The sequence below is a fragment of the Perna viridis genome, chromosome 9 (genome assembly GCF_037379345.1).
Source record: "Perna viridis isolate PV_CMFRI_1.1 ecotype Kerala chromosome 9, ASM3737934v1, whole genome shotgun sequence".
Classification (NCBI taxonomy): Eukaryota; Metazoa; Mollusca; class Bivalvia; order Mytilida; family Mytilidae; genus Perna; species Perna viridis.
The window spans coordinates 6,065,970-6,092,972 of NC_142453.1; the positions used below are offsets into that span (position 1 = coordinate 6,065,970).

Here is a 27,003-nt window from a genome sequence, read left to right on the forward strand (position 1 = left end):
TAAAAATAAAAATCGACACCGGTGCGAAACCTACAAGGTAAACATTGTAAACACTAGTGTTGCTGCGAATAATTGAACCATAACAATAAGTAACTACCTGGTAAAAAAGGTTAATTATTACAATTTGCATAAATTAGCACAGAAATGCCAACAGATCTTTGGTCAAATACGAAAGTTTTTGATTTCAGGTAATATGAAATCGATGATGATTGTCGATTTCATTGTTTTTGATTGACAGGAAAAGACAATAGGATGCCTCAGGTAAAATTTACAGGTAAGCTGTGAAGGATTTTACACCTGAATCAAAAGAAGATGACTCCATGTAATACACTTCCTTTGATGTCCAGATATATTAATCATGAACGATCACAACTGAATTTTATTCTCGCATAATTATCCGACTTTATCCTATACATCTATTGCATTTATTGTTGAAAGACTCAAATTTCATGATAAATTATTCAAATTATGGACGGTATTATTGTTAGTCCTATGAATTAAAGCATTAATTTACAGAAAGGAATTACGGTTACCAGTAACACTGAATTTATTTTTATCTTACAATATAAATTGGAATTCGAATTTTTAAGAATTTATTGGTACAATTTTATTATGTTTTCGACAAATTTGATCAATCATATTACAAAGTTTTTTATAATTAAGATAATTGTTTCTAAAATTTTATTTCTGTATTTCGGTAATGTTTACAGCGAAGTTTACTGTAAACGTTTAAACTGGTGTTTAGTATGAAATAACTAATTAGAAGAATTGCTACTAAATAGCAAAAGCACGGTTAAAAACGATATCAATAAACAAAAAATAATAAAAAAACAAGCTAAGAAATGATTGATTGATTTATTGATGGGGTTTAACGCCCGAGCATTAATATTTCAACTATATTCAAGCTAAGAAAGGAAGGCAAAGAGTATACGGAAGTTGGGCATAAACAAAACCAATGTTCAGAATTGAACATGGAAAATGGATGAATCCATGGCCAGAAATTTATAAAATGACCAAGAAATTTGTAATAAAGGGTCCAGACTTTCATACCTTTATGCTGATTTTATCCATTTCATGTACAGAACTAACAAAATTTTCCACAAAAAAAAAAAAAAAAAAAAAAAATACAGGGACTACAATTCTCCGACCCTCACCTCTAGAACCACCAATGAAGGATTATGTAAGACACAGTTGCTCTAATTTGTTTAACACATGATGAAAGCATTTGGGAACGTCCTAAGACTAGAACCCTCTTTTTTCGAAGAAAAAAAAATGTTAAGTAGCTGTCTTTGTAAGAATCATGCAAAATTTGAAAAATGTGATACACCCCAAAAAAGGCTACATATTTTTATTATTGTAATTAAGTTGTTGTATGGGTCTATACTATGAAATGTGTAATTGTTCATTCAAATCTGCCTGCTCTTAGGAGATAATCAACATTGAAAATCCAATAGATTCTATTGTATTTCGGTGTCATTTACAGAGTTATCTCCCTTAATTTTGAAATCTACTGTGTATTCTATATAATTTTTATCTCCTAAGAACACGGGTTGTATGAAAATCTGAATATTAATTTCTGTTTACTATGGCAATTAAAATAAAATATCAAAAGTAAAAATATGTAGGCTTTTTACCCGTGAATCACATCTTTGCTGGAGTATTACTTAATACCGTGCTGAATGAACAAAACAATACCCTGTATCTCTGGATCGGCCCCTGTTGTGTCATTTCTCTAATTGAAGAATGGTTAGTGCCATGACAAAATTCCGATCGTGTAAATAGTCAATCATTATGATGATTCAGGACCAGCTCCTCCTTCATAAGTATCAGTTTCAGTTTTGGTTGATGATTTATTATGTGGCAAAGGGCGTCTTCACAAAATGTACCAATTAACTTTTACGTATTTTTTTTTTCAAATTTCAAATAATTATCTTTTCAAAACGAGTCTTTAAAATGAAAACAAATATTGTTTGAAATCACAGTTTTCAACAAAGTCTCTAAGTTTTTATATCGTCTGTTTTCATGCCATTCCTTAAATGGATCAAAAGACTTTTGGGAGTAGCCCTGTAACACCTAGTTCCCATCTTCCCTAAAGATGAATCAGCAATTGAATGGGCTGTGTATAAGTCAAATCATACGATTCCGGACTTTTTTTTTTATAATATTTGGAAAAATTATGACGAAAATGATATATTAAGCGTCTCAAGCCCAGCGTGTTTTTTTTCACTCACTCTAAAAAATTGACACCTAAATACAGTGTTTTTAATCAAAGGGAAATAACTACGCAAATTAATAAAAATTCCTGAAAGGTTGATTAGAGTTATGTCCCTTGACTTTGGTTTTTTACGAGTAGTGTTGGGGAAAAAACCGACATAAACAAACAAACGAAGATACAAACAAATAAAAAAAAACTAATAAATTGTAACTTTTAGATTAGTGTTGATATTTCAGGACGCAATCACTTATCAAATTTAGGGATACATGTACTAATATATCAGATCCCATAACAAGAGTATTGACTGAATTCGCGATGGGGAAACAAACATTGACATGTAGATGTTTAGTCAAAATCCTGACTTGGGATTGTGTATGATGATGGACTGCGTTAGTCTAGCAATTTGTCTGGCGTGAATTTTTCTATGGCCCATTTTACACATTTTTGCTGCTTATGTGAGGTTACTCGTTGAAAACCGAAATTAGCAATATCAGTATAAGTGGCATGTTTTCATTTAGCACCTACTGGGTTGATGCCACTATTGATAGACCAAGGTCCCTAATATAGTCACCAGTCCGGTAGATAAACTAGTCCTACCCGATTGATATCATACGTTATTTACAGAAATTTACAGTATAACAAAATTCAATAGGTCTAAAGCACAGAAGCTTCATTTCCTGTGTTGCACTGGGTAAAACTTCGTGGTTCTGTATTTGGCTTCCTGTTTCAACATTTTTGGTTTCGGATACATGTTGTGTATTTCTGTGGTTATATATTCCTATGTTTTTGATTCAAATGCTGCTGATGAGAGCTTACAAAATACCTAAATTTGCAAAAGTAATATAAGTGATGTTTTTGTTGTTTTAGATGGTATGACAAAAATCCATGTGTTGTTAATTGTACCAGTTATATAAGTAATATGGTCCGGTCTGCAGGATTATATTCAAATTTATATACATGTATATGCAGGTGGCTCAAGAGTTACTGTACTATTGCAACAATGGCTATAAATGTATTTAGCTATGTAAGAGTGACACACCTTGTCTACGTAACTAGCCGGAACTATACTTTAAATGCGCTAATTCAGATAATTCTACTGTTTGGGAAACAAGGGCAGACAAATTGATGTGGTATTGTGACTTACTTTGTCTAAGCATAATCAGATTGCTTACTCTTAGAACATTACTAACGCTGTCAAAGAAACTACAGGGTTGTCATTTGAAATTGTGCCGTCAGAATAAGTGACCCTGTCGGAATATCTAACACTATTAACGGAACTAGTGCTGTCAGCAGGTCAAGCGTTGTCAGAAGGTCAAGCGTTGTCAGAAGATCTAGCGTTGTCAGAAGATCAAGCGTTGTCAGAAGGTCAAGCGTTGGCAGACGGTCAAGCGTTGTCAGAAGGTCAAGCGTTGTCTGAAGATCAAGCGTTGGCAGAAGGTCAAGCGTTGTCAGAAGATCTAGCGTTGTCAGAAGATCTAGCGTTGGTAGAAGGTCAAGCGTTGTCAGAAGGTCAAGCGTTGGCAGAAGATCAAGCGTTGTCAGAAGGTCAAGCGTTGTCAGAAGATCTATCACTGTCAGAATAATTAGCACTGTCAGAGAAACTATCGCTGTTTGACCAACTCCTGCAGCACTAGTGCTGTAAGAATTACAAGCGCTTTCAAAATACATTTTAGTAAGTAGTCATATCTGAGCTACTAGCGCTGTGGAGGAAATTGGCGATTGATGAGTAACTAGCACTGGCACAGCAACTAGCAATGTCGGAGCAACTAGAACTGTTAAACCAACTAGTGTTGTCAGAGTAATCGGCGCTGTCAGTGTAGGAAGTGTTGTCAGAGATCAGCACTGTCAGTGTTGGAAGTGTTGTCAGAGTAATCAGCGCTGTCAGCATAGGAAGTGTTGTCAGAATAGCTAGCGCTTTTATAATAACTAGCTGTTTGGGTAACAAACACTTTCGTGATAACTAATGCTGTCAGTAAATAAGGGTCGTTAGAACAACCTGTGTCGTCAGAGGAACTAGCACTGTCAAAGTAACTAACGCTAACTAGCTGTTAGAGTAACAAACACTTTCAGGATAACTAATGCTGTCAGTAAATAAGGGTTGTTAGAACAACCAGTGCTGTCAGAGGAACTTACTGTCAAAGTAACTAACGCTGTCATAATAACCAGCACTAATATGGTATTTAGTACAATAATTTCACTGTAGTTTCGATAGGATATAAATTTTCAGATTGTTTTGTGTTTAAATCTTATACTTTTCGTGACCGTTGGTTGTTCTTTTTTAATCCGGATCTGTTTCTATTTCTGAATAACATTGGACCTTAATGACATATATTTCTAGAAATTTAGTTTCGTATAAGCAGTGCAGTGACAGCTTATTTTATTTTACCTCGTGATTGCTGTATACTACATAATATCAATCGATTCTAAACGATATTTATATAAAAAAAAACCCATAACCACATTTTAAAGCGCCTGATTAAGTGATTGTTCGTTTCGAAGATTTCAATTTGAATAATCTCCCTTTCTACATGTTCCAATTAAGGTCATTTTGAAATAATTTTCACCATGAAATACATGTTTTCCTTTAAAACAAAATAAATAATCGTTTGTATCTCAACAAATATCTATCCTTTTTCATGGAACGTAACTTCGTCTGTCTAATACACTATGTATTTCATATCGCGGCACATGGTCATTCTGCTCATGCGTTGATATATAAACCCAGAAGCAGTGTTTCAGTCTACATATGATACGTAAGTTTGTTGTTTCTGGTTATTAAGTTGAAAGTTATAATTACCCGCCTCAAAGTACAAAATTATACACTCCTTGAGACGTTCACGTTTCCCATTTTAGCGTTCGTGCATCGTTTATCGTGCGTTTACACGTCGTTTTGCGTTCGTTTAAACGCACGATAGAAGCGTTCGTTTATTTTTGTACTTTGATTATTTCCTAGATTTAACTTTCATTTTTATATTTTTTGCTTTTATTAATCTTTATATTTTCATTAATTTCATTTTCTATTTTTTTCTTTCGTCATTATTTGTTATTATTATTTTTCATCGTTCGTCTATCGTGCGTTTAAACGCACGCTAGGAGCGTTCGTTTATCGTGCGTTTAAACGCACGTTTGGAGCGTTCCTTTATCGTGTGTTTAAACGCACGACAGGAGCGTTCGTTTAAACGAACGATAGGAGCATTCGTTTATCGTGCGTTTTGTGAGCGTTTAGAGTTCGTTTAGGTATCGTGCGTGCGAGAAACCTAAACGTCTCAAGGAGTGTAATTATACAGATAGCATTGATTTACCGAATGTTCCCGGTGTACAAATTTTCGATAATTCACACTGTGTAATAAGTTAAGTAATTTCACTTACGGACATTCTCCCGCTAAACGTTACAGCATGTATATCACGCCGCCGTTCACAAAAAATATAAATTTTATGTTGAATATAGCAACAAATAAGGGAAACAATCTATATAATAAATATGCTATTCAATTGATTATCGTGTATAACCAAAATAAAATTACTCGTGCCAAGAACGCATTAAGATTTAAGTAGCATTCCAGCTAAGAACCATGCAAAATTTGATACATGGTTGGAAAGCCTACATATTTTTATTTTTGATATTTTGTTTAAAATGCTTCAGTAAACAGAAATTAACACTTGGTTTTTCGTATAACTCGTGCTCATAGGAGATAAAAATTGTATAGAATGTGCTGTAGAATTCAAAATTAAGGGAGGTAACTCTTTAAATGACACTCAAATACAATAGAATCTATTGGATTTTTAATGTTGATTATCTCTTATGAGCAGGTAGATTTGAATGAATAATTACACATTTCATAATGTAGATCCATAAAACAACTTAATTACAAAAATAAAAGTATGTAGCCTTTTTTGGGGTGTATCACATTTTTCAGATTTTGCATGATTCACACAAAGACAGCTACTTAACTCGTGCGCGGAACAAGTTTCGCACACTCATTAAATCTAGGCGTACGTCGGCACTCGAGCTCAGGTTTTGGTTATTGGCTCTTTCTAATTAATCCTATTATTATTTGAAGATTGAACAAATTCGAATAGAGCGCGTGTAAGACCGGAACATCTGTCAGTGCGGGACTAGTCAGAATTATCGACGAAATGAAAAGCAAGTCGTGATTGAAATCATCTACATGTATCTATAAAGTTTAGAATTTTTGTGGAAGAGCGCTAAAATTTGCAAGGTTCAAAATTTCTTCGGCTATACAAAGGGAATCGTACGTCTTTGATTGCTCTTACGAGTTTCGCACGGACATGTTTAACACAACGACGCATTTTATGTGGTACTTTCTCTTCCGCTATAGAATTGTAAAATTTCATTCATATGCGAAAGTTTAAATCAAATGGATATCCTCGACTATAAGTTGTACCCTCTGTTTTTCTGGGATATTTGTATATGACTATATTGAATGTGGTCACTCAAATGAAAAAAGTAGATAAAACCAAAATTAATCACAGCTTCCATATCATTTGTTTATAGACAAACAAGTATGTAGTGTGGAAAATAGCGACAAAGTTGCATATAAGTGACGATACCCGGCAAGATTTAACAGAAATGTCGGGTTATTAATTGCTTAAATTAAAGAAAACGAGAGGATCGAGTTATTTCCCTTATCGTATAGCCCGAGTTAATCATTTATTTTGATACTTAATATGTACTGTTATAGTTACTTAATGTTCTTTGCTGTTTTCCATGTTTGGTCTTTGTCCCTGTATTACATTCTTTTTATTTGCGCTAGAACCTTGGTTCCCTTGATATCTCTTATACTCAAAGAAGAATCTAGCACAAGAAAACCACTATAAAAGTCATCGTACATTAAAATTGAAAGGTAAACAAAAACATACAAAAACATAAAAAAATTGAATACTGATATTAACTCAAAGATCAACAGGATTCAATTACAAATTTTTATCACATTGTCCCTTCTGTTCACTCCGATCTATTTTCGATAAGTTTCTGGTCTTTTTTTTGTATCATGTTACGGACTACTTAATAGTTTTATGGACCTTTTCAATCTAAAATCAAAGTTAATATTTGCCAATACACAACAGAGAATAAGGGTCATCCCACGCTACACATTCTTGAAACAGTTTTCTTTACCTAAAAGTACTTGTAAAATCATCTGATTTAAATACACATAGTACCTGTTTAGTATAACGAACATGATACATGATGATTGAGATTGAGATCTTTTAGAACTTTTGCAAACATGCGGAATTAATGGTAAAATTGCATATTAAAAATATTTAACAACTTTATTTTACTTCGTTGTATATGTCAGTAGTACTTAATTTAGTTTAATTAAGTTACCATATGTCAAATCTGTTACCCTGAAAATAATTTTTACAAATTTATACTGACAATTATACATTATATTATCCAAAAAAAAAAAAGAGCGTCATTTTAAAACATGGTAGAGAAGGAACAGATATATATGGTGAAACGCAACAAAAAAACACATCGCATAACCTTCATGCAAATAGTAAATAATTTCAGAGATCACCAATACACTACTCTGCTATTGGCACTAGTTACTAACAATGCTACATAATAGTATAAATGTAGTAATCCTGATAGCACTAATTGCTATGACCGTGCCGCATGTACATTGTTGTTAATTACACGTGCCCTAACACTGGTAGGTTCTCAGTCAGTGCTAGTTATTCTATCAACTTTAGGTGTAAAACCACTATTAAAAATCCCATTACTTTCTATTTTGAATTAAGCAATTTTCAAGGTCACAATCTTTTTTGAAACTTGTTAAAATGACCTTGAACAGGTTTTATCACAGAGGGGACCCTTCAAAGACTCTCATAAAATTTGCAGCATACCTTTAATGGCTTCTAAGAAACAACGGTGAAGTGAAAGTAGACAGGTACTAAAAATGCTACTTTTCTTTTGGAAATTTGACAAATCAAAGGGCTTAAGATCTAGACTCTAAAACATTATTCTCTACATCAGAGTTCAAAACTGTTGGATTCAGTGTGTACCTTACATGATAAACTTTCAGATGACAGTTTTGTGAGAGGTTAGAACTGGTTTCATTAGTAATCTATCCATGTATTGTCATTTTATTACAGTTAGCTCGGCAGAGGTTTGACAGTGTTGACATGATGACAGTTCTACTTATATCGACGGAAGTTGTTATAATGAAATTGCTTGTAACTCTGATACTTCATGTTATCAAGGCAGGGATTGTCATCAAGGCACTGATTGTTATGAAGAAAATCCTAGTTACCTTGACAGATATTGTCAACATGACAGTTTAGTCGAGACTAATCTAGTTACCTTGACAGATATTGTCAACATGACAGTTTAGTCGAGACTAATCTAGTTACCTTGACAGATATTGTCAACATGACAGTTTAGTCAAGACTAATCTAGTTACCTTGACAGATATTGTCAACATGACAGTTTAGTCGAGACTAATCTAGTTACCTTGACAGATATTGTCAACATGACAGTTTAGTCAAGACTAATCTAGTTACCTTGACAGATATTGTCAACATGACAGTTTAGTCGAGACTAATCTAGTTACCTTGACAGATATTGTCAACATGACAGTTTAGTCAAGACTAATCTAGTTATCTTGACAGATATTGTCAACATGACAGTTTAGTCGAGACTAATCTAGTTACCTTGACAGATGTTGTCAACATGGCAGTTTAGTCAAGACTAATCTAGTTACCTTGACAGATATTGTCAACATGACAGTTTAGTCAAGACTAATCTAGTTACCTTGACAGATATTGTCAACATGACAGTTTTTTAGTCAAGATAATTCTAGTTACCTCGATCGACAGATATTGATATTGTCAACATGACAGTTTAGTCACACCGATAAATATGTTGTCAGGGTATCCACAACAGTGCAGATCATATTGACATTACAGCGCCAGTTGTCAGTCATATCTGTAACAACACTTATATGCATGTACTAATGCCAACGTCAACGCCTAATCAAAAGGGAGAAATGGGCAAAATTTCTTCTTGTTTGTCCCAACGTTTGTCTTTGACAGTGAAAAATTTTTTTGTATACAATAGATAACATATATTTTTTTCAATATTGTTATTTAACAAAAAGAAAATAAAAACTTTACTAAAACTTCCCCTTGTCATCGATGTCTAGATCAGGCCCTGCGACGCATGCTATTACTACACAGTTATATGATATTGGTACATGTATACCACTAGTATAACATTTATAATACTGGTTACTCTGTCATGTGACTAGCACTGTCAGAAAAAATGGCGGTGTCATAGGAACCAAGAACTAGCTACATGTACTACATGAAGCTCAATAATGTCTTCAGTGTTATTATCGTGTGAACGTGTGAGAGAGTAACCAGCGGAACCGAAATTCCAGCGGAAATCAAAAGAATGTAATCCAAGGACAAAGACCACACATGGAAGAGTAATCAAGGGAACCAAGGTTCTAGCGGAAGTAAAATGAATGTAAACCAGGGACATTGACCACACATGGAAAACAGACAAACACAACAAAGAACATAAAATACCCAAAATAGTACATACAATGCAACAAATTAAAATAAGAAACTCGGAGTCCACCAAAAACTGGGGGCATGGACCAGGTGCACCGGTAGGGCAAGCTTCACGCGCCCTTCTAGAAACACCCACCGAGCTGCTCATAAAAAGTCAAATCCGGGGTAGACGAAAGAGGATAAGGAAAACTATATGTCACGTTGAATTTACAAATCGGCTCTCATGGTACAGATGGACATATCGTAACGACCAATGAGCTCATGATAACGACCATAAAATGGAAGTTAATACCATTCTCAGGGTAGTAACCATAATTCCTCCTTTTTTCGACGCAGTCGGTATAGTTTCGCTTTTTACCCTTTGACCTTAAGGACGCTCTTCTGTGGAAACGCAAATCATTTGATCGCAATTATGTTTCCCGATTGGTCGAATACTGCTACCTTCGGAAAAACTATCGAAATTTTGATATTGCGTGCCATTTAAAAAAGAATAAAATATTACTGCGTCGGCTATTTTTTTTTAAAGATAGTACTTGTTTAAGTTTGGGCATGTTAGTAAAAAAGTTTCCTTAACCTGAAAAACCTTCGGTTTGAAAGCTTAAAAACTCGAGTTTGTGACGTCATGTTTTAGGTCGACTGTTACCCGTTTTCCGATAGATTTTACGTATGTATACCTGTTCGTAAGAAGCGGGCATGGGCTGGTTGATGATAGAAGGGAAAGGAAGAAATTTTCTTGCAGATTGGAGATAAGAACAAAACCATTATGTTAAGCCCTGATGATGTCTTCAATAAACAGATCTAGCCATAGGAAATAGCAAGTTAATAAAACGCATACACATACCAATGGGGAGATAACTTGGAAACTTGAAACAGAATTAATATATTTAAACAACGTTTTCAAAAACTTACTTAACATTTTAGAACTGTAAGATACATTCCTTTTCAGTGAATCACTGTTATGGGCCTGCCATGTTTTAGAAAGAGTTGTTCTTAGCTTAAACAGCAGAATCATTGTTCCGTCGGCGTTCGGTTTAATGAGATGTACACGTGTAATCCAAACGAAGATGACAATGTGGTGCATTGAGCAATTAGTTTATAAAAGTTGTCATTTGCATGTGGGCAGACCTTAAACAGATATAATCGAGTGGAATGTGCTTGGTCACGTTCAAATAGAAGGATTTCACGCCTAACCTAATAACTACCTTTCATCTCAATTTGACGCAAATATTCCCGAAGAAGATGTATTTTTTTTTTAAAATCTTATAAGGAAAGTAGAGATTAAAGTTTATATCTCAAGGTCATGAATTAATTTCATTTGAATGCAAAATGAGTGCGTATACGCGTGAAGAGAATAGCGTGAAAGTGTTTTTTTGGGAAAAGTTATTTCTGAATCATTACATTTACCAACTGACTGGGTTTGCTTTGATACTTTATTGAGTGGAACATCTTTTCAGTTTATTGGTAAATACATCTGTACTGATAATCTGGAAAACCCAAATCAACAATGTTCTAATATAGACCAATACATACTTCGTTTTCTTTGGTTTGCAGCGCTTGTCTCAAAATTCTCGTTATTGTGACAAGACTTCTCGTTTTTTCGTTGAAATTCTCATGCTTTTGCCTGATTTTTCATTTGTTCATGTTTGTTTGTTTGTTTAGGTCCAGTTGAACAAGATAAGTATCAATCCATATAAGATTTATATATGCCTTTAGTAGAGATGAGTCATGGTGCAGAAAAACCTTCCGAACAAACGATGCTTTACCAACCTGTATATGCTCTATTGTTTTTTCTATAACTTACATTTTCGTCCTTTGTGCATACATGTCTGTACATTTGTATTCTGGATAAATACACAATTCGAAGGTAGGAAAATTCAGAATTCAAATTCACATAATCAAGAACGAAAAACTCTTTGAAAGTGCCAATTTATTGTATATTCTATAAATGATTTTATCGCGAAAGTCAAACTAAGACGGGTTATATAGTCTGTACAAACTAAGACTGGTGATATGGTCTGTTACTGTCTTTGAATAAGAAAGAAGAATGATTTTTTATGGTTTTTGACATGCGTGCTTTAATGCCTCCTGATATTAATTTTATAAAGACTACATGCTACTTAACATCCATTCAAGAAAATAGCCAAGGAGTTATAATGTACATGTATCACTCATTTCTGTCATAACATCGAACATATTTGACATTCTAGTGATCGCCCTCCTTTTCATCTCACATATACACCACACATCTGTTACACTGCCAGATTTACTTGATGGACATGTATATATTACAGTAGTGGATCCAGGAAGGGGGCCGGGGGGATGGCGCCTCCCCCCTTTAGAAAAAAAAATTGTTGAAAAATTGTGTGTGTTAAATCATGAAAAACACTCACCTCGTGATCCTCACCGGTCATCCTGTCAAGAAATTTGTTTCTGCCCCCCCCCCCCATTACCTAAAACTCTGGATCTGCCACTGTATTAATTATTTAAGGATGCGTTTACGGCTTCCTTGAATACTACATAAGGAAGTTGTAAATACATCCTTAATAACTGAGGACAATGTGTATTATAAAAATCTTTTATGAAAACATAAGTTTATGAAACGGTCAGAGTAAGGAAATTATTTTGGTGAGATTGTCTTTATGAATCTGGATCGTCTTTTATGAAAAATCTCAAAATACGACTTTCCTCCGTCCAGACAAATCAGGTGCTTGAAATTGAAGAGCTGAAAAAAAAATCAAAATCTCAATTAAAATTTATCCCGCAAACTGGATCCACTTACAGTATTCACTACATCCACAGAACAGCTTCATAAAATTCTGTTTAGAGGCTGCAGAGAAGTTACGCTGACCGGTTTAGTAGTTTCAGAGAATTCGAACTGACAAGGTAATTAGGAGGAATTTTGACAAATTTATAAGTTCAAAAGGGCATAACTCCTGCAAAAATTGGGGTAACAAAATTTCCTTGTAATATGCACAACTTCGTACGATATTCTTGCTACATACCAAGTTTCGTAAAATTTGGATCGATAGTTTCAGAGGAGTTGTGTTGACACAGTAACTTATGACGATGTTTTGGCAAATTTCTAAGTTCAAAGGGACATGACTCTCACAAAAACTAGGATATACAAATTTCCTGAATATATGCACAACTACATATGATGTTCTTGTTACATATCATGTTTCTTTAAATTCAGTTCAGTAGTTTTAGAGAAGTCGCGCTGACAAGGTAATTTATGAGGATGGTTGGCAAATTTTTAGTCCAAAGGGGCATAATTCTTTAAAAAAATTGAGGAATCAAAATTTCCTGGTAAAATGCACAACTACATATGATGTTCTTGCAACAAACCAAGTTTCGTAAAATTCGGTTTAGTAGTTTTAGTGGAGTTGCGCTGACAAGGTAATTTATGAGGATTTTTGGCATATTTCTAAGTTCAAAGGGGCATAAATCTTACAAAAATTGGGGTATCAAAATATCCTGGTAATATACACAACTTCATGTGATGTTCTTGCTACATGCCTAGTTTCGTGAAATTCGGTTCAGTAGTTTCAGAGGAGTTGCGCTAACAATTTTTTGGGACGGACAGACAGACAAGCCAAAAACAATATGTCTTCCCACCAAAGCGGGGGAGACATAATTAAGATTTGATATTTTTATCCCACCAGGAACAGGTTTCGAAGTTTTAAAATGCAAATGTGCCCAAGGACATATCGAATTGACAAAACGAAAACGATTCCCCGCGGTCAAATTAAATGAACGGTACTGCCTTTGAATAAATTTAATATATTACAATTCTGAGAGAATTTTAGAGTTACTGATACGAATATTTGAGGGTGTAATTGACACTTTACTTTTAAGCGTGTTACTGATACGTATATACAAGTCCTTTTTGTGTGTGGTGTGTTCAATTAATTGATACGACGGTTTTCTATGTTTGTTACCGACTTTTAATACTCATTTCTTACTGATAGAAATTTTAATTGTTTCTTGTGCCTAACAACGGATTTTTTACTCAGGTTGTTTCTGTGACTAGTCATTGTTTCCAAGTGAACTATTGGTACGACTTTTCTGGCATATTACAAACATTTCGTATGCATACCCATTTTTTGATACTGAAAATTATTTACTTAAAGAACTACAAGCCATAACATTACTTAAGAAATATACATATATTTTTCACAATAATTTTGTCAATGTTGTTTTTACTGATTATTTGTGTTGTATTGTGTTTTTTTTTTTCAATTGCGACGATTCATTTTTAATTTCTTTACTGCTTGGTTCACGAGAGGGAAAAAGTATCTTAAACATTCAATTCAGTTAATGAAACCGCATTGTACTGAAGCACATATTACTAAGGATGTGGATAATTCTAGATGTCAATAAAGTTCGGAATACACAAAATCGCCAGACTGTTTCAATGAAGGTTAAAACGTTCGTCTATTGCATACGGCGATAAATTGTAGTCGGCGTTTGGTACGTTTTGGCCAAACTCCCATTTTTTCATTTTGTTAAACTGAATACCTTTTTGATGGTACGGTTTGTGCATTTCACAAAGATGTATAGTGTTAAAATTTAATTATCGTCCGTGTCGCCTATCAAAGTGTCAGGCTATCTTTTTAAAAGGTCTTCAACACATGAATTTAAAACCTTGTTTACAAACTTTATAATCGTATATTATATTGTATGTAACATTATAAACAATGTAGAATCACATAAACAAAATATACACAATAGTCAATACACAGCACTTCAACCTTGGGACTATATAATTATCCTAATCTCAACATTATCTCTAAACAAAGGGAGATAATCTCTGAACCGCTAACACAATCTTCATACAAAATATCCGCTTATAAAGGTTTTTAGATATAGAGATTATCATCAAGGTTTTTTAACTTTCTGTCAAGCACTGCTTATCTCAGAAAATTTCAACAATGAACCGTGTCAATATAAATTTCATGATATAACAAAGGCTTATTTAATTTGCTGTGTAATACAACAACACATTCTTTTAGATCACCCACTGTGATTTCTAATGAAAGATTTCAAAAGCTTTTTTGGTCACATTCCAATAATGAACTGAAATCAGTTGAAAATTGAATATAATTGATATATCATGCAGTTTACTAAATGTAACAATTATGCTTGAAAAGTCTCGAGATAGATGTTTCAGACCATTCATTTTAACTTGACTATTTTCCTCATCCATGAGATATAAAAAATCTGACTGGCCAAGTTGTTTGACATGTGTGCCTCCCTAAAGGCAATGTCAAAGTAATATATTCCAACAACAGCTGGCGGCTTAACACAGAGACATTAGGCAACTGAAAATATCATCACGTCTTTATAATAACCGAGTCGCCTCTTCTCGGCAACGAACTCGAAGATTGTCTTGTTAATTCGACTCTGTTTTGATTTTTATCCACGACTATTTTCTTCGTGGTAGGTATTGCATAGACGGTCCCTCTCTGTCCCGTTGTAGCTGGTCGGTAAACGATCGAGCCATGAACGCTTTTCGGTCTTGGGTATACCTTTTCGATTGGTCGCTCAATTGTTGATGAACGATTTGCTGTTTTCCTCAACGGAATTCGTAATGAATGATGAGGAAGTGTGTGATGTGTACGAGATGTGGCGTAGATGACATGTGGATCTCGGTCACGTAAACTTCCGTGGAGACTTGAGTCATAACTTGATGTGCTTAGGTACGCTGAACGCGGACGATTTCCACGGGGTGCAACATTTTTCCTCAAAACTACGTCCTCTTTCCAAGTATTGTATGATGTTGTTGAAAATCGAGGGGAATTCAGTTCGCCATTCGATCGCGGAGATATTGGCTCTCCGTTCGTACGTGGGGAATTGATGTCACTATTTAATCTCGTAGAATTCAGAGTTCCATTTAATCGGTGCGTATCGCCATTCGGTACTGAATGACCGTTTACTTTCGGAATATATCGACGTTCGTATTTAGGGGCAGACTGTGTTCCGGAATTCCTATAATCTGGAACCGCTACTTTTATTTCACCTTCAGACGACTTCGACGAAGTTGTATTTTTTGATGTATTCAAATTTTCATCTATTGTGTTTTTGTCTTTTTTTGTCTCTGAATCGTGAGTATTCTCCTTTCCTTCATCTTCACTTGTATCTGAAATGCTTTTATCGGTTGAATCGTTTTCCTTATCCTCTACTAGATCAGTAGTTATCGGCGGTTTTGGAGAATCTTCAATTATTTCTGCATCGATTCTATTGTCATTTGCGTCTAATTCTCCTACCGGCTTATCCTCGACACCTAAACCAGCCGAAGTTTCAAGCACAAATTTTATATCTCTGAGCTCTTGTGATAAGTGACTTAATTCGTCTTTCAATTCAGGTCCTGGTGAAGAATTCACATGTAACGAGTCTTCTCCGTTTGTTTCAGGCAGAGTGGTTTGGATTGCCACCTCACTTGAATCTTTTCTCCGAATATTAACGTCCGTGTCCTGTGATGCTGATTCAACGGTTACTTTAACGTTTGAATTAACGTCCATGTGTTTGACTTTCAAGATTCCATTTTGTTTTATAGGAGCAGTTTTAGCACTTTTGATATCGACGATTTTGTTAAGCTGTCTTTTATCGTTTCCAGTGTTTTTCGCGCGTAATGTCCAATTACCGTCTTCTACTTGTTTTAATTCTACATTATTTCCTTTGCCGTTTCTCGCTATTCGCAAATCTTTGAAGCACGAGACGAACAATGCGACATCTGTGTCGGTTTTGCATCGGAAAGCCGTTATCCGATATCGTCGGCGATCATCTTTCGCTATAAACAAGAGACACTGTGGGTTATATTGATTCGAAGTCGTGAAATATATGTTATTGAACGGGATGACATCTTTTAAATGAGGTCCAGACATTACAGAGGACGTCGTCACTTTCAGTCCATCGCCAGAAAGATTCAGTTTACATTTCGTCCCACCATTACTTCGGACCTTTGTAGCAACTTGTCTAATAATGTTATCAGCGACTGTGTCATCTTTCCAAAAACCAATATAGAAACACTTTCGCTCTAAATAAACTCCTTCCATTATTGAAAATCTTTTGAAATAACACAATCAGAGGATTTTTTTGTTCAAGTCACATACCTCGTATTGTGTTGCAATATCTTTTCTCAATCCGTCAAATCAAGAAAAAAATCTACCCTTTCTCCGGAACATCCACAAAATGTTAAATCCCACTGGCTTCTAAACCTGTAATGAAAATAACGAACTTCTAAAAGATTTTTGATTACATATATCTGAATAAATTCACATTTAAATAACACGCTTCGATGGCTATATAGATTTTGGGTAGACATTTCAACTACTTCACAATGGGGCCCCATAGGAGCACCTAAACTTGTAAGGTCTCCCGCTGCAGGTCAATAAAGTTTAAGAGCATTTTAAGTATTAGGTCATATTACAAAAAAACCTCATAAATCTTTTTAAGATGAAATAACTGCCTCGAGAAATAATTACGAACCTCGCTTTCGATGATTTGATCTCGTTCCGGACTGAAGCTTTCCTGTTTATGGCTTAAAAGAACAACTGATGACCTATTATGAATCTTTCTAATTATTTAAATCAGATGGTGAACTAGATTGTTGTAAGGCTATATTGTTAATGTTAAATGCTGACGTTGTCAACAGAACAAATTTAGAGATAAATGGAAAGCTATTAATGATCGAAAGATATACCTATCTCAGAGAAAGGGAAAGGCTTTAATGCACAACAAAACAACTCAATTGGTCAGCAAACGACTATCTTTAAAACATATATCCCAACTAATGACTAAACTGAAATAATAAGCCTCCAAAATAAAAAGTACACGGCCATTAAAATCACAACTGGCTTTTCTATTTCAACAGTTAGTGCTATCAGAAAGATAAATGTACAATAATAACATGTAAATGATTTTTTGAAAAGATTGAATTACCGAGATATATAGAAAGTCCAAGAACAAACATTGTGTATAACAACTTGAGATTACTAAAGATATCGGAACCAAAGACCAAATCTTGTGATGATGTGTTAAAATGTTTTTATATTAAAGTACAATTTTTACAACGATGACCTTTCATATGGAAAATCGTATCCTTAAATAAAAGTTTAGAAAAACAAAATTTTCGTTTCTGTTTACAGCTTCGTCTAATGAACCCTTAACCCGGTCGGCTTCAAATATGATTTGTCCGGATTAGACTATTATTTAAATTCGCCGCAGGTCAAGCAATGTGTGCTTAAAGAGACAAATTGTTCGATCAAAGCAATAATAAACAAACTTGAGCGAGCTTTCGTGTTATTCGGTACAAAATTGATGAGATTTATTGTTATACTTGAATGGTATTTTTATAATAAAACTATAAGGCCTCAAAATGTTGTGGTTAAAACATGATGTTTACAAAGATGGTCAAGATTAGTGGTTTATAAAAGCAAGGACGAATTCGGAAAAACCGGAAACTGGTGGTCAGGTCAACCTAACATCTTTTTATGCCCCTCAAGTGGGAACCTTACTGGAAATGAAGAATTATTTGCAGAAGACGGGGAAATTAATTGTCATTTAAATTTGAATACAATTTTCACGTGGGCACTCTCAGTCATTACCGCAACAAACAAACAAAAGAATAAAAAAATTACATTTAAAAATGGGCACTAATGGAACATTAAAGGATACCCCGCCACATAATGGGAAAAAAGAAGGATGGCAAAATGTTCAAAATGGCCATCAAAAACTGAAAAAACTACATTTTGGATTTTGCTGAAAATTTGACTCAACCTGTATTTGATGGCACTAAACAACTGTGCAAAGTTGTAAAACAATTTAATGAAATATTCTGAAGTTACCACCTGGAAATCATCAGGGAATGGGACGACGGACACGCAACTTCTCGGAGGGTATCACACAATTCATCACCACATTGTGTTTTGGGTATAAAAATAAAGAAAACGAAATGTAGATATGAAGCTAACACAGGCATGATTTCGTAGTAATACATGCACCTACGCCTAATTACAAGTATTGAACTGACTAGCTTTGTCTTTGGTTATATCATTAAAAATACAGGTATGTCGCACATGTATGCAGCAGGTGCGACTCACAACGCTTCCGGAGACACAGTTATCGAGTATGTTTTACCTTATTTTTTTATATTTCGTAAGTGCATTCAAACTTTATATAATGTTGAAGCAAATCTTGCAAAAATAGAAAACAAAACAGAATCACATTGATTATGATCTGTAACTGAGACCGATGTTGAGAAAATCCTGTTTTACAAGGTGTCAATCTGTTTAAAGACTGATAGGTGTACAGGTATAACGTATGATATAAAAATTGCATTCAAAAATGTAAAATGGTGTATATTTTTGTACAATTAAATGTAATCCATTAGTTGTAACTTTACACTAGGTTATTATACGCTGATTTTTGTCTCTGATAAACCGATGGAAAATTTATCATTTTTGACAATATGAATAGAGTGGGTTCGTCTTCGTAATAAGGTGTAGAATTATAAGCCATAATTTTGCATTTTTGTGCACAATTGTGCATTGCACTTTGACAAATCGATTTACTCATTCATTTTATGTGGAAAAAAGTAGTTGTAATATTTTAAAGTTAAAAAATATTAAGGTATTCAGGTCATTTTTAAAAAAAAAAACATTGGGGGTATATAGCTTAGGAATCAAACCGTCTGTCTGTCAGTCTGTCTGTCAACCTTTCTTGTATGCGCAACTCCTCCTAAACCGCGCATGTAAATGTGATGCTATTTTATTAGAATGTTGGATGTCATATTTAGATGCGCATGGAGATACATAATTAGTGTTGGATGGCTCCAAAGAGAGATAAATCCAAATTAAAGGTTTTATATTTGAGTCAATTTGAAGCGGAAATACATGTATTCTCTTTGCGAGCTTGCTCACAGTATTTTTTGTTAGCTATTAAAAGGAGTTTTATGATAAGTTGTGCACTTCATCCGTACATAATACATTGTGTTTTCTTTTGAAGTTAATGGTTCTCTTCACCTAACACAGAAAAATAAAAATGTGTACAAAATACGTAAAATAGCTAAACTGTGCTTATAGACACTTCAAAGTTATTCTGAAAAAAAAATATTCTTCCTTCAATTTTTGCCAAGGACAATATGAAATACAGGAAACAATAATAATGATGTCCTTTATTTATGATGTAGAATTCCGAATTGATTTGGTCTAGGTTATGTTTTGATTGAGTAGCACTCTAGCTAAGAATCATGCAAAAAGTGATTTATGGATGAAAAGCCTACATATTTTTATTTTTGATATTTTATTTGAACTGCCATAGTAAACATAAATTAACATTCGGTTTTCCATATAACCCATGCTCTTAAGAGATAAAAAATATATAGAAAGTACTGTAGATTTCAAAAATAAGGGAAATAACTCCGTAAAAAAAACACTCAAATACAACAGTATCTATTGGATTTTCAATATTGATTATCTTCTAAGAGCAGGCAGATCGGAATGAATAATTACACATTTCATAATAGAGACCTATAAAACAACTTATTAACAAAAATAAAAATATGTAGCCTTTTTGGGGTGTATCACATTTTTCAGATTTTGCATGATTCTTACAAGAGCTAGTACTTAAGTAGTTTATATATTTATATCTCGATGGCGGATTCTGAGGGGGTGTCTGGGAGTGGAAGCCCTCCCTTTTGTAGAAAATTCTGTTAAATTCATGTAAAAGTTGGGGAAAATAAGCAAATAATAGCCTGGAAATCCCTTTCAAAAACCTATGGATACGCCCCTGTATATATCAATGATAACTTTCTGTAAAGGATAATTATAATGGGTAAAATGTAGAAAACACACAAAAACCTGGATACATTGTTCGAAACTATAAAACATCTACACAATGACGACTTAAAGCAAAGGCTTGGGACAAAATAAACAAAAAAGAAAGTGACCACTTGTCACCATTCGCTCTATTATAAAGATGTTCTGCTCCTGGGCAAAGATAAAGATTTGTACAAGCTATATAATCGAACTGAAATACGTGGTCTTAACCATTTGAATTAGAGTAAGTATTAATTTTGGTATGATGGTTTCGAATGAAATCTGTTTATATATGCAATTACAACATCATTATAATTTTTATTATGTCTCAAAATTATAAACCGACAAAAATCTGAGAATATCGTGCCCTTTAATCAAATACTTATATATTGTCAAAATTGTATTAATTAATTGTAAAATTTTACAGCAAAAACTCGAAAATATTGCTTAATTTCAAATCTCATGTCATTTAAAATACAATAGTACATATTCGTATATCAAACAATAACAACATCCCTTTTCTAGACTTTTCTTTAAGTAAATTTTTAAACTTTGTGGTTTTTTTTTCGTTCTTAAAATGCAAATTTGTCGCACAAGCAAAAACTGTCAATTGATTTACAGTATATGATGTGTCAAGTTTTATTTCCATTTCACTAGTCGTCACCCTCGTTTCGACAAGTTAAAAAGATCATTAAAATCTCGTAAATTTTAGTAATTCTTTGTTTTTTTATCCTTAAAGTGTTGAAATGGTGATCTTGATAAATATCTTCAATTTTAACGTTCAGTAATTATAAACAATAGGTCCGCATATTTCAAAAAGCTATCTTACCAGATCGAGCTAGGTCACAGGTTTTATACGAAAATGTCAAAAGGTATCAATGAATACACAAAAATGAAATGGACACCCTAAAAAGGGTAAACATTATACGAAGCCATTACAATTAGAATGGCACGTCAACCTATCGCATGAAATATTCCCACAGTCAGACTGCGGTAAATGATAAAAGTAATACACCATTTCTAGCAAGATAAAAACAGACTCAAAAGAAAATAAACAGCATGTTCGCTTCAATTTCATTTGTTTTGTAAAACTGAAAAAACTTAGATAAAACAAGTTGGTGGCTGTCTGATGCAAGTAAAAGCGAAAGCAGGAAACAGAGGCAATCCAAATACACAAAGTAAACAACAAGATAAAAAAACAAACCAAAAACAAAGAAAAAAAATTGAAGATAAAAAAAATCAACAGAAATAAAAAAAAAACTCATGCCCTTGCAACATGAACGCTAAAAAGCAAAAACAAACAAACAAACGGGAGTGACATCAGTTTCTCTGGACGGTCCTGCTCCATCATTCCATAAACGAGCAAATCGAAACGAAATCGGAGTTCGCGAACAAGTGCATCGACAGGGTAGGCGTCGTCTGCTGCTTAGTGACACATTGAATTCTAAAATCAGTTAGTAAGTTTATTTTTATCCATAACGCCCAACTGATTGTATGGTAGGAGACAGTATTGGCATATTTGTATTTTCGCCACTTAAACCGTTTCGTACTATACACGTACATTTGTATTAGATCAAATCCCGCTTCGAAAAGAGTGTGGCGACTAACTCGACATTATCACAGTTACCAGTTACATTGTGACTGCCAATGGCGGATCCAGTATCAAGGTTAGGGTCTGGCATACACTGAATAGAATTAAAGGCCGAGCGAAACAAAATCAATGAAAATTTCAATAGAACATACAAACAAAATGATGTGTTTTCCAATATTAAGGGAGAGGGGAACGCCCGGCACGTCTTTTCTTTGAGCCGCGCCTGTCTACTTTTGTATTTTCCTTTCAATTAAGCTAGTTAATTTCTGTTCTACTTACAGAATATTTATCTTTTTTTTTCTTTCTCAATGTATACTATAAATTTTATGACAAAGAGCTATCCATGATTTGCCTTACAAACAATCGTGACACCCGATACGTGTAACAGACCCTTAACAAAGACCTTGACCGAAGCAAATAGCCTAGGACCAAAAGGTTACTTCTATCTCAAATCGACATCGTGAAATTTAAGTCGTTTCCAGATAGTATAACCTCATGGTACATTAAAATTACAGGACCACATACAAAACAGTCACCTGACTATACCAAGTATGTTTTATGCAACTCCAGATAGTTTTAATGAACTTTAATATCTTTGAAATGTGTCGAACCTCTTGGTGGGTTACTTTAATTGTGTGATTACATGATTATTTAGGACAATTAGCTGATTACTAGAGAAAATATTTGCTGACTAACAATGCAAATGTTTAATGATTATGTGGTTATATTCGCAAATAATTAGTGATTACGTAATTACTATCCCCATGAGAGGTCTCTGACTTCGCTATGCACCATTTTAAATGAAACAGATTCAGTGGCTGACCAAGGAAGTTTAGGGGGTTTGGGTCTCCCCCCCTTTGTTGGAAAAGTATGTTAATATCGTGCTTGATGGTACACACTGATAAATAAAAAGCTGCAACCCCTCTAAATCCGCCACTCCATATGTTTTGTTAATTCAGATTTGTTTGTAAAGACTGTACCGGTTAATATTCGCCTATATTGTCTAGAATAAGAAATAAAGTGTCATCATGGGTCAACTAAGAGATAATCACCGTTATGTTAAAATCTGATGTTATCTTTGATGGAGCAAATTTTCACAAAAGTAACACCAGCACCCATTGTGTCTTTGGCCTTGAAATACAAATTTAAATTAGAAAATTGTCAAATTTTAAACGCATGATCTATAACAGACCATATATGGGCATACAGTCATCTTAAATTTAGATACCGGAGTACTGAAGTTTTTTGCTGTTTTTTTTGTTGTTAACCCTGATTAAAAGCTTAGGTGGCATGTAAGTTCATTTCATTGGTCTCAGCACAATATGAATCTATCGTGTATGAAACTCTAAGATTTTTAAACGATAAATGTTACTTCACCTAAAAAAGAACTTCAGTTCGCAATTGACAGCCTTTTAAGAGCTAGTAAAAACATACGCGAAAAAAAGACATGAACTGATTAATCTTTCTTTAGTACAATACAAATTGAAAATTGAATGTTGAAATTATATTTAATTTGTATTGTACTACAGGACCACACAAAATATTTTAGAGAGAAATATTCAGAATCAAATGTTGGCAAGAATCTACAGTTTAATCATCTTGGAATACATTGTCAGCTTAGAGATAAAGTACACTATTCGTAGCTTGTATACTGGGTTACATCCGATTCAACGAATTGTAGTATTTCATGTAACACTCTCTACCAAAAAGAGAGTTGTAGCGATTTAAGCCCCCTTTAAAATATGTGTTAATCTTGTACATAACTTGGAAAAAAAATAACAAATATTAGTCTGGAACACCCTTATTCTCAAATCCAAAAATCTTTCAAACCGTGCCTAAAGAGAGTTTATTCCGGAAAAATAAAACACGCCGATAGTTAACGTATACTGTAAACAGCAAATTCAAGTTACTCGTTTTTGCCTGACTTTAACATTGAACAATAGCTATTAAGGTTGGTATTCGCCTGACCACAGCTTAATTCAATAATTGGTAAAAGATTTAGTTGAGTGTTAAAAACTCTGTCAAATGAACTTGGCAAGATCCCAGAAATTGGGGGTCTAAAATGGAAGAAGAAAAGTAGGCATGTTTAACAACCATTTAAATTCTATCAATCGGATAATATGATAAATATTTTCTTTTGTCAAATGATAGTAAATAATTTCCTATAGAACTTCATCAGCTCGAGTCAATATTTTGTTTGATCTACATGTATGAGGTGAAGTATCAAATTTTACTTGTATTTTTTCAAACAAATATCGAAAAAGTTTAAATATCCAAGGATTGTAAAACCATTATATATAGTTACTAGTATTATGATTTAGTGGTTTGACAATAGGACATCGAGCTCGAAGTAGTCTCATTACAAAACAAACCTACCACTTTTTTTCCGACGCAGTCGGTATAGTTGCGCTTTTTACCCTTAGACTTTAAGGACGCTCTTCTATGGTAACTCAAGTCACCTGATCGCAATTCCGTTTCCCAATTGGCCAAATACTGATAACTTAGTGGCGTTCGAAAAAAAGAAACTGTATCGAAAATTGTAATTGCGTGCCATGTGTTTTTTTTTAAGTTTTTTTTTATTTTAAGATACTTTCACTTTCTTTAAGCTATCTGTTTTGCGTACAGCTCTTAGTGCCCTTTTGAGCTTCCATATTTATGGTTGTTGCTGCCACAACTATTGCGTTCAACTGGAATCCACCTCACATGTCCAAAAACGCACATGTAAAATTCTTGTGATATGCAACAACATACAAAATGTTTGCTTCATTAGTATTTAAATAAAACCTCTAATTACATTGTACTCTATGAAATGTATATTGTGTGAATACAGACTGAAATTACGTCAGTTTTAAATGTAGTATTACTTACATGTATAAGGTGCAAATTTTCCTATGTTTCTCGGAAACATGCATGTATAGACATTCCGACTTGATTACTTCCACGAATATGGACTATACACCGCACCGCAATTTAACGTGCACCTAACCATTTTTCAGAAATCTAATCTTGTGATTTGGTGGAATTTAAACTGTTCCTATTACAGTACAATGTACTTAGCACGAAATCTTTACTTTTGTGTGATCTAAGAAAATATGACATGCCTCGGAGACGAAGAAAGATGGTTTTCATTGAAAAGATACCTTCCGACACATGATGCCTCTATTTATTGATTTTTCTATATTGAAATAAGGTCCGACATAACGTATAGTCTTATCAGACCTACCCGGCCGTATAGCCGACTGGTAATCTTCCATGGATACAAAACGTTCTAGGCAAACAAACCGTTTTGTATAACAGGAATATAGAAGTACCATAAAACGGAAAAAATCTATTGAAAAGACAAAAACTAAAACGGTTTACATTTGACATAAAGAAACGTAAAAGAACACACAGAAATGAACAGCATGAAACCGACTATTAAATACTGGAAATGAATTCATGTGATCCGGAGGGGTGGGCAATACCCACTGACCCATCGGTCGCTGGCTCCACGATTCATGTCCAGTAAATCAACAGGAAATAGTAACCTTTTGCACTATGATTTTTCAAATGAATGATGGCTGAATGCCAAAGCACATCTTTTTTATATTAAAATGCCAGAAGGCTAGCAAAAGAAAAAAAATACAGTTATACCTTATATACAACGATTAAATACACAAGCCATTGTTCCCCATAATGAGTCAATTAACTCAGAATTAACCATAGAACACATTAAAAATCATCCATCTATTTTAAAATATAGCGCTCCCTTGCTTGTGCGGAAAATGATGTTTCTTTCCGAACAAATTCTGTACCAGCCTAACTTACTCTGCAAAGGTTAGTTGGGGTGTAGGGTAGTGTGTTTAAACTAACAGTTCCATTGATTTTAAATAATTAAAAGTTTGTTTATTCAATTGTTTGATTGATTGATTTGTTCAGTGAAACCTGTTGAAACCAAAACTGAATGATCCGAAAACATTTCTTAACCAGACATTTTTAAAGTCTCATTATATCAATAAAATGTATTATTAACTTTCAGTTGCCTGAGTTGGTAAACAAAACATCTGTCTAAACCAACACATGTCTAAAATATCCACCTGTCTAAAATGAACACTTGTCTAAACCAAACACATGTCTAAACTAAGCACATGTCTAAACCAACACATGTCTAAAATAAACACCTGTCTAAACCAAACACATGTCTAAACTAAACACATGTCTAAACCAACACATGTCTAAAATAAACACCTGTCTAAACCAAACACCTCTCTAAACCAAATACCTGTCTAGAATGAACACATATCTAAAATAAACATCTTCTAAACCAAACACTGTCTAAACCAAAGACCTGTCTAAACTAAACATCTGTCTAAACCAAACACATGTTTAAACTAAACACTTGTCTAAACCAACACATGTCTAAAATAAACATCTCTCTAAACCAAACACCTGTTCAAACCGAAGAAACTTTAAAGTAAAAAAAGGGGTTTGGTTTAGAAATTGTTCTCAATACGCTTTTGTTTTGCTGCTGTACAATATACAAGTTATTTTTCCGTACTATTAGATGAAAAATTCTTACCACAAGAATTTGTTCGTTCAACTCAGCTGGACCGGCTAAATTGTGCCCCCAGCTTCCGTATTTATACAAATCCTACGAAAATAATTCAAATTGCCACTTCACACTTAAAACTAATGGTTCAACTTGTCACCTCGACATCAAACTAACATTTTACAACAGAAAACCGGTTCGAAAACACTTTAAAAGTGTCAAGATGGCATACATTTCCTATACAATACACGTTGTAGCTATTTTGTTATCAGGTAAATGAAATCTATAATTCAAATGTTGGTCTCGACATCTC

General features: G+C 34.0%; 1 protein-coding gene across 2 annotated transcripts; it reads right to left on the reverse strand.

Annotated features, from left to right (window-relative positions):
• Positions 1 to 14,390: 14,390 nt before the first annotated feature.
• Positions 14,391 to 26,877, reverse strand: LOC148606466 (uncharacterized). 2 transcript variants are annotated; one of them, XM_088545950.1, is made up of 2 exons: positions 26,721 to 26,877; positions 14,391 to 16,971 (listed from the first exon to the last, which is right to left on the reverse strand). In XM_088545950.1, the coding sequence occupies exon 2, from the start codon at positions 16,807 to 16,809 to the stop codon at positions 15,088 to 15,090; it is 1,722 nt and encodes a 573-aa protein (XP_088402076.1). In that variant the 5' UTR covers positions 16,810 to 16,971; positions 26,721 to 26,877; the 3' UTR covers positions 14,391 to 15,087. The 2 variants fall into 2 exon arrangements, with proteins under 2 accessions (XP_088402076.1, XP_088402075.1); XM_088545949.1 differs by lacking the exon at positions 26,721 to 26,877 and adding an exon at positions 25,031 to 25,160.
• Between the last annotated feature and the right edge of the window lie 126 nt (positions 26,878 to 27,003).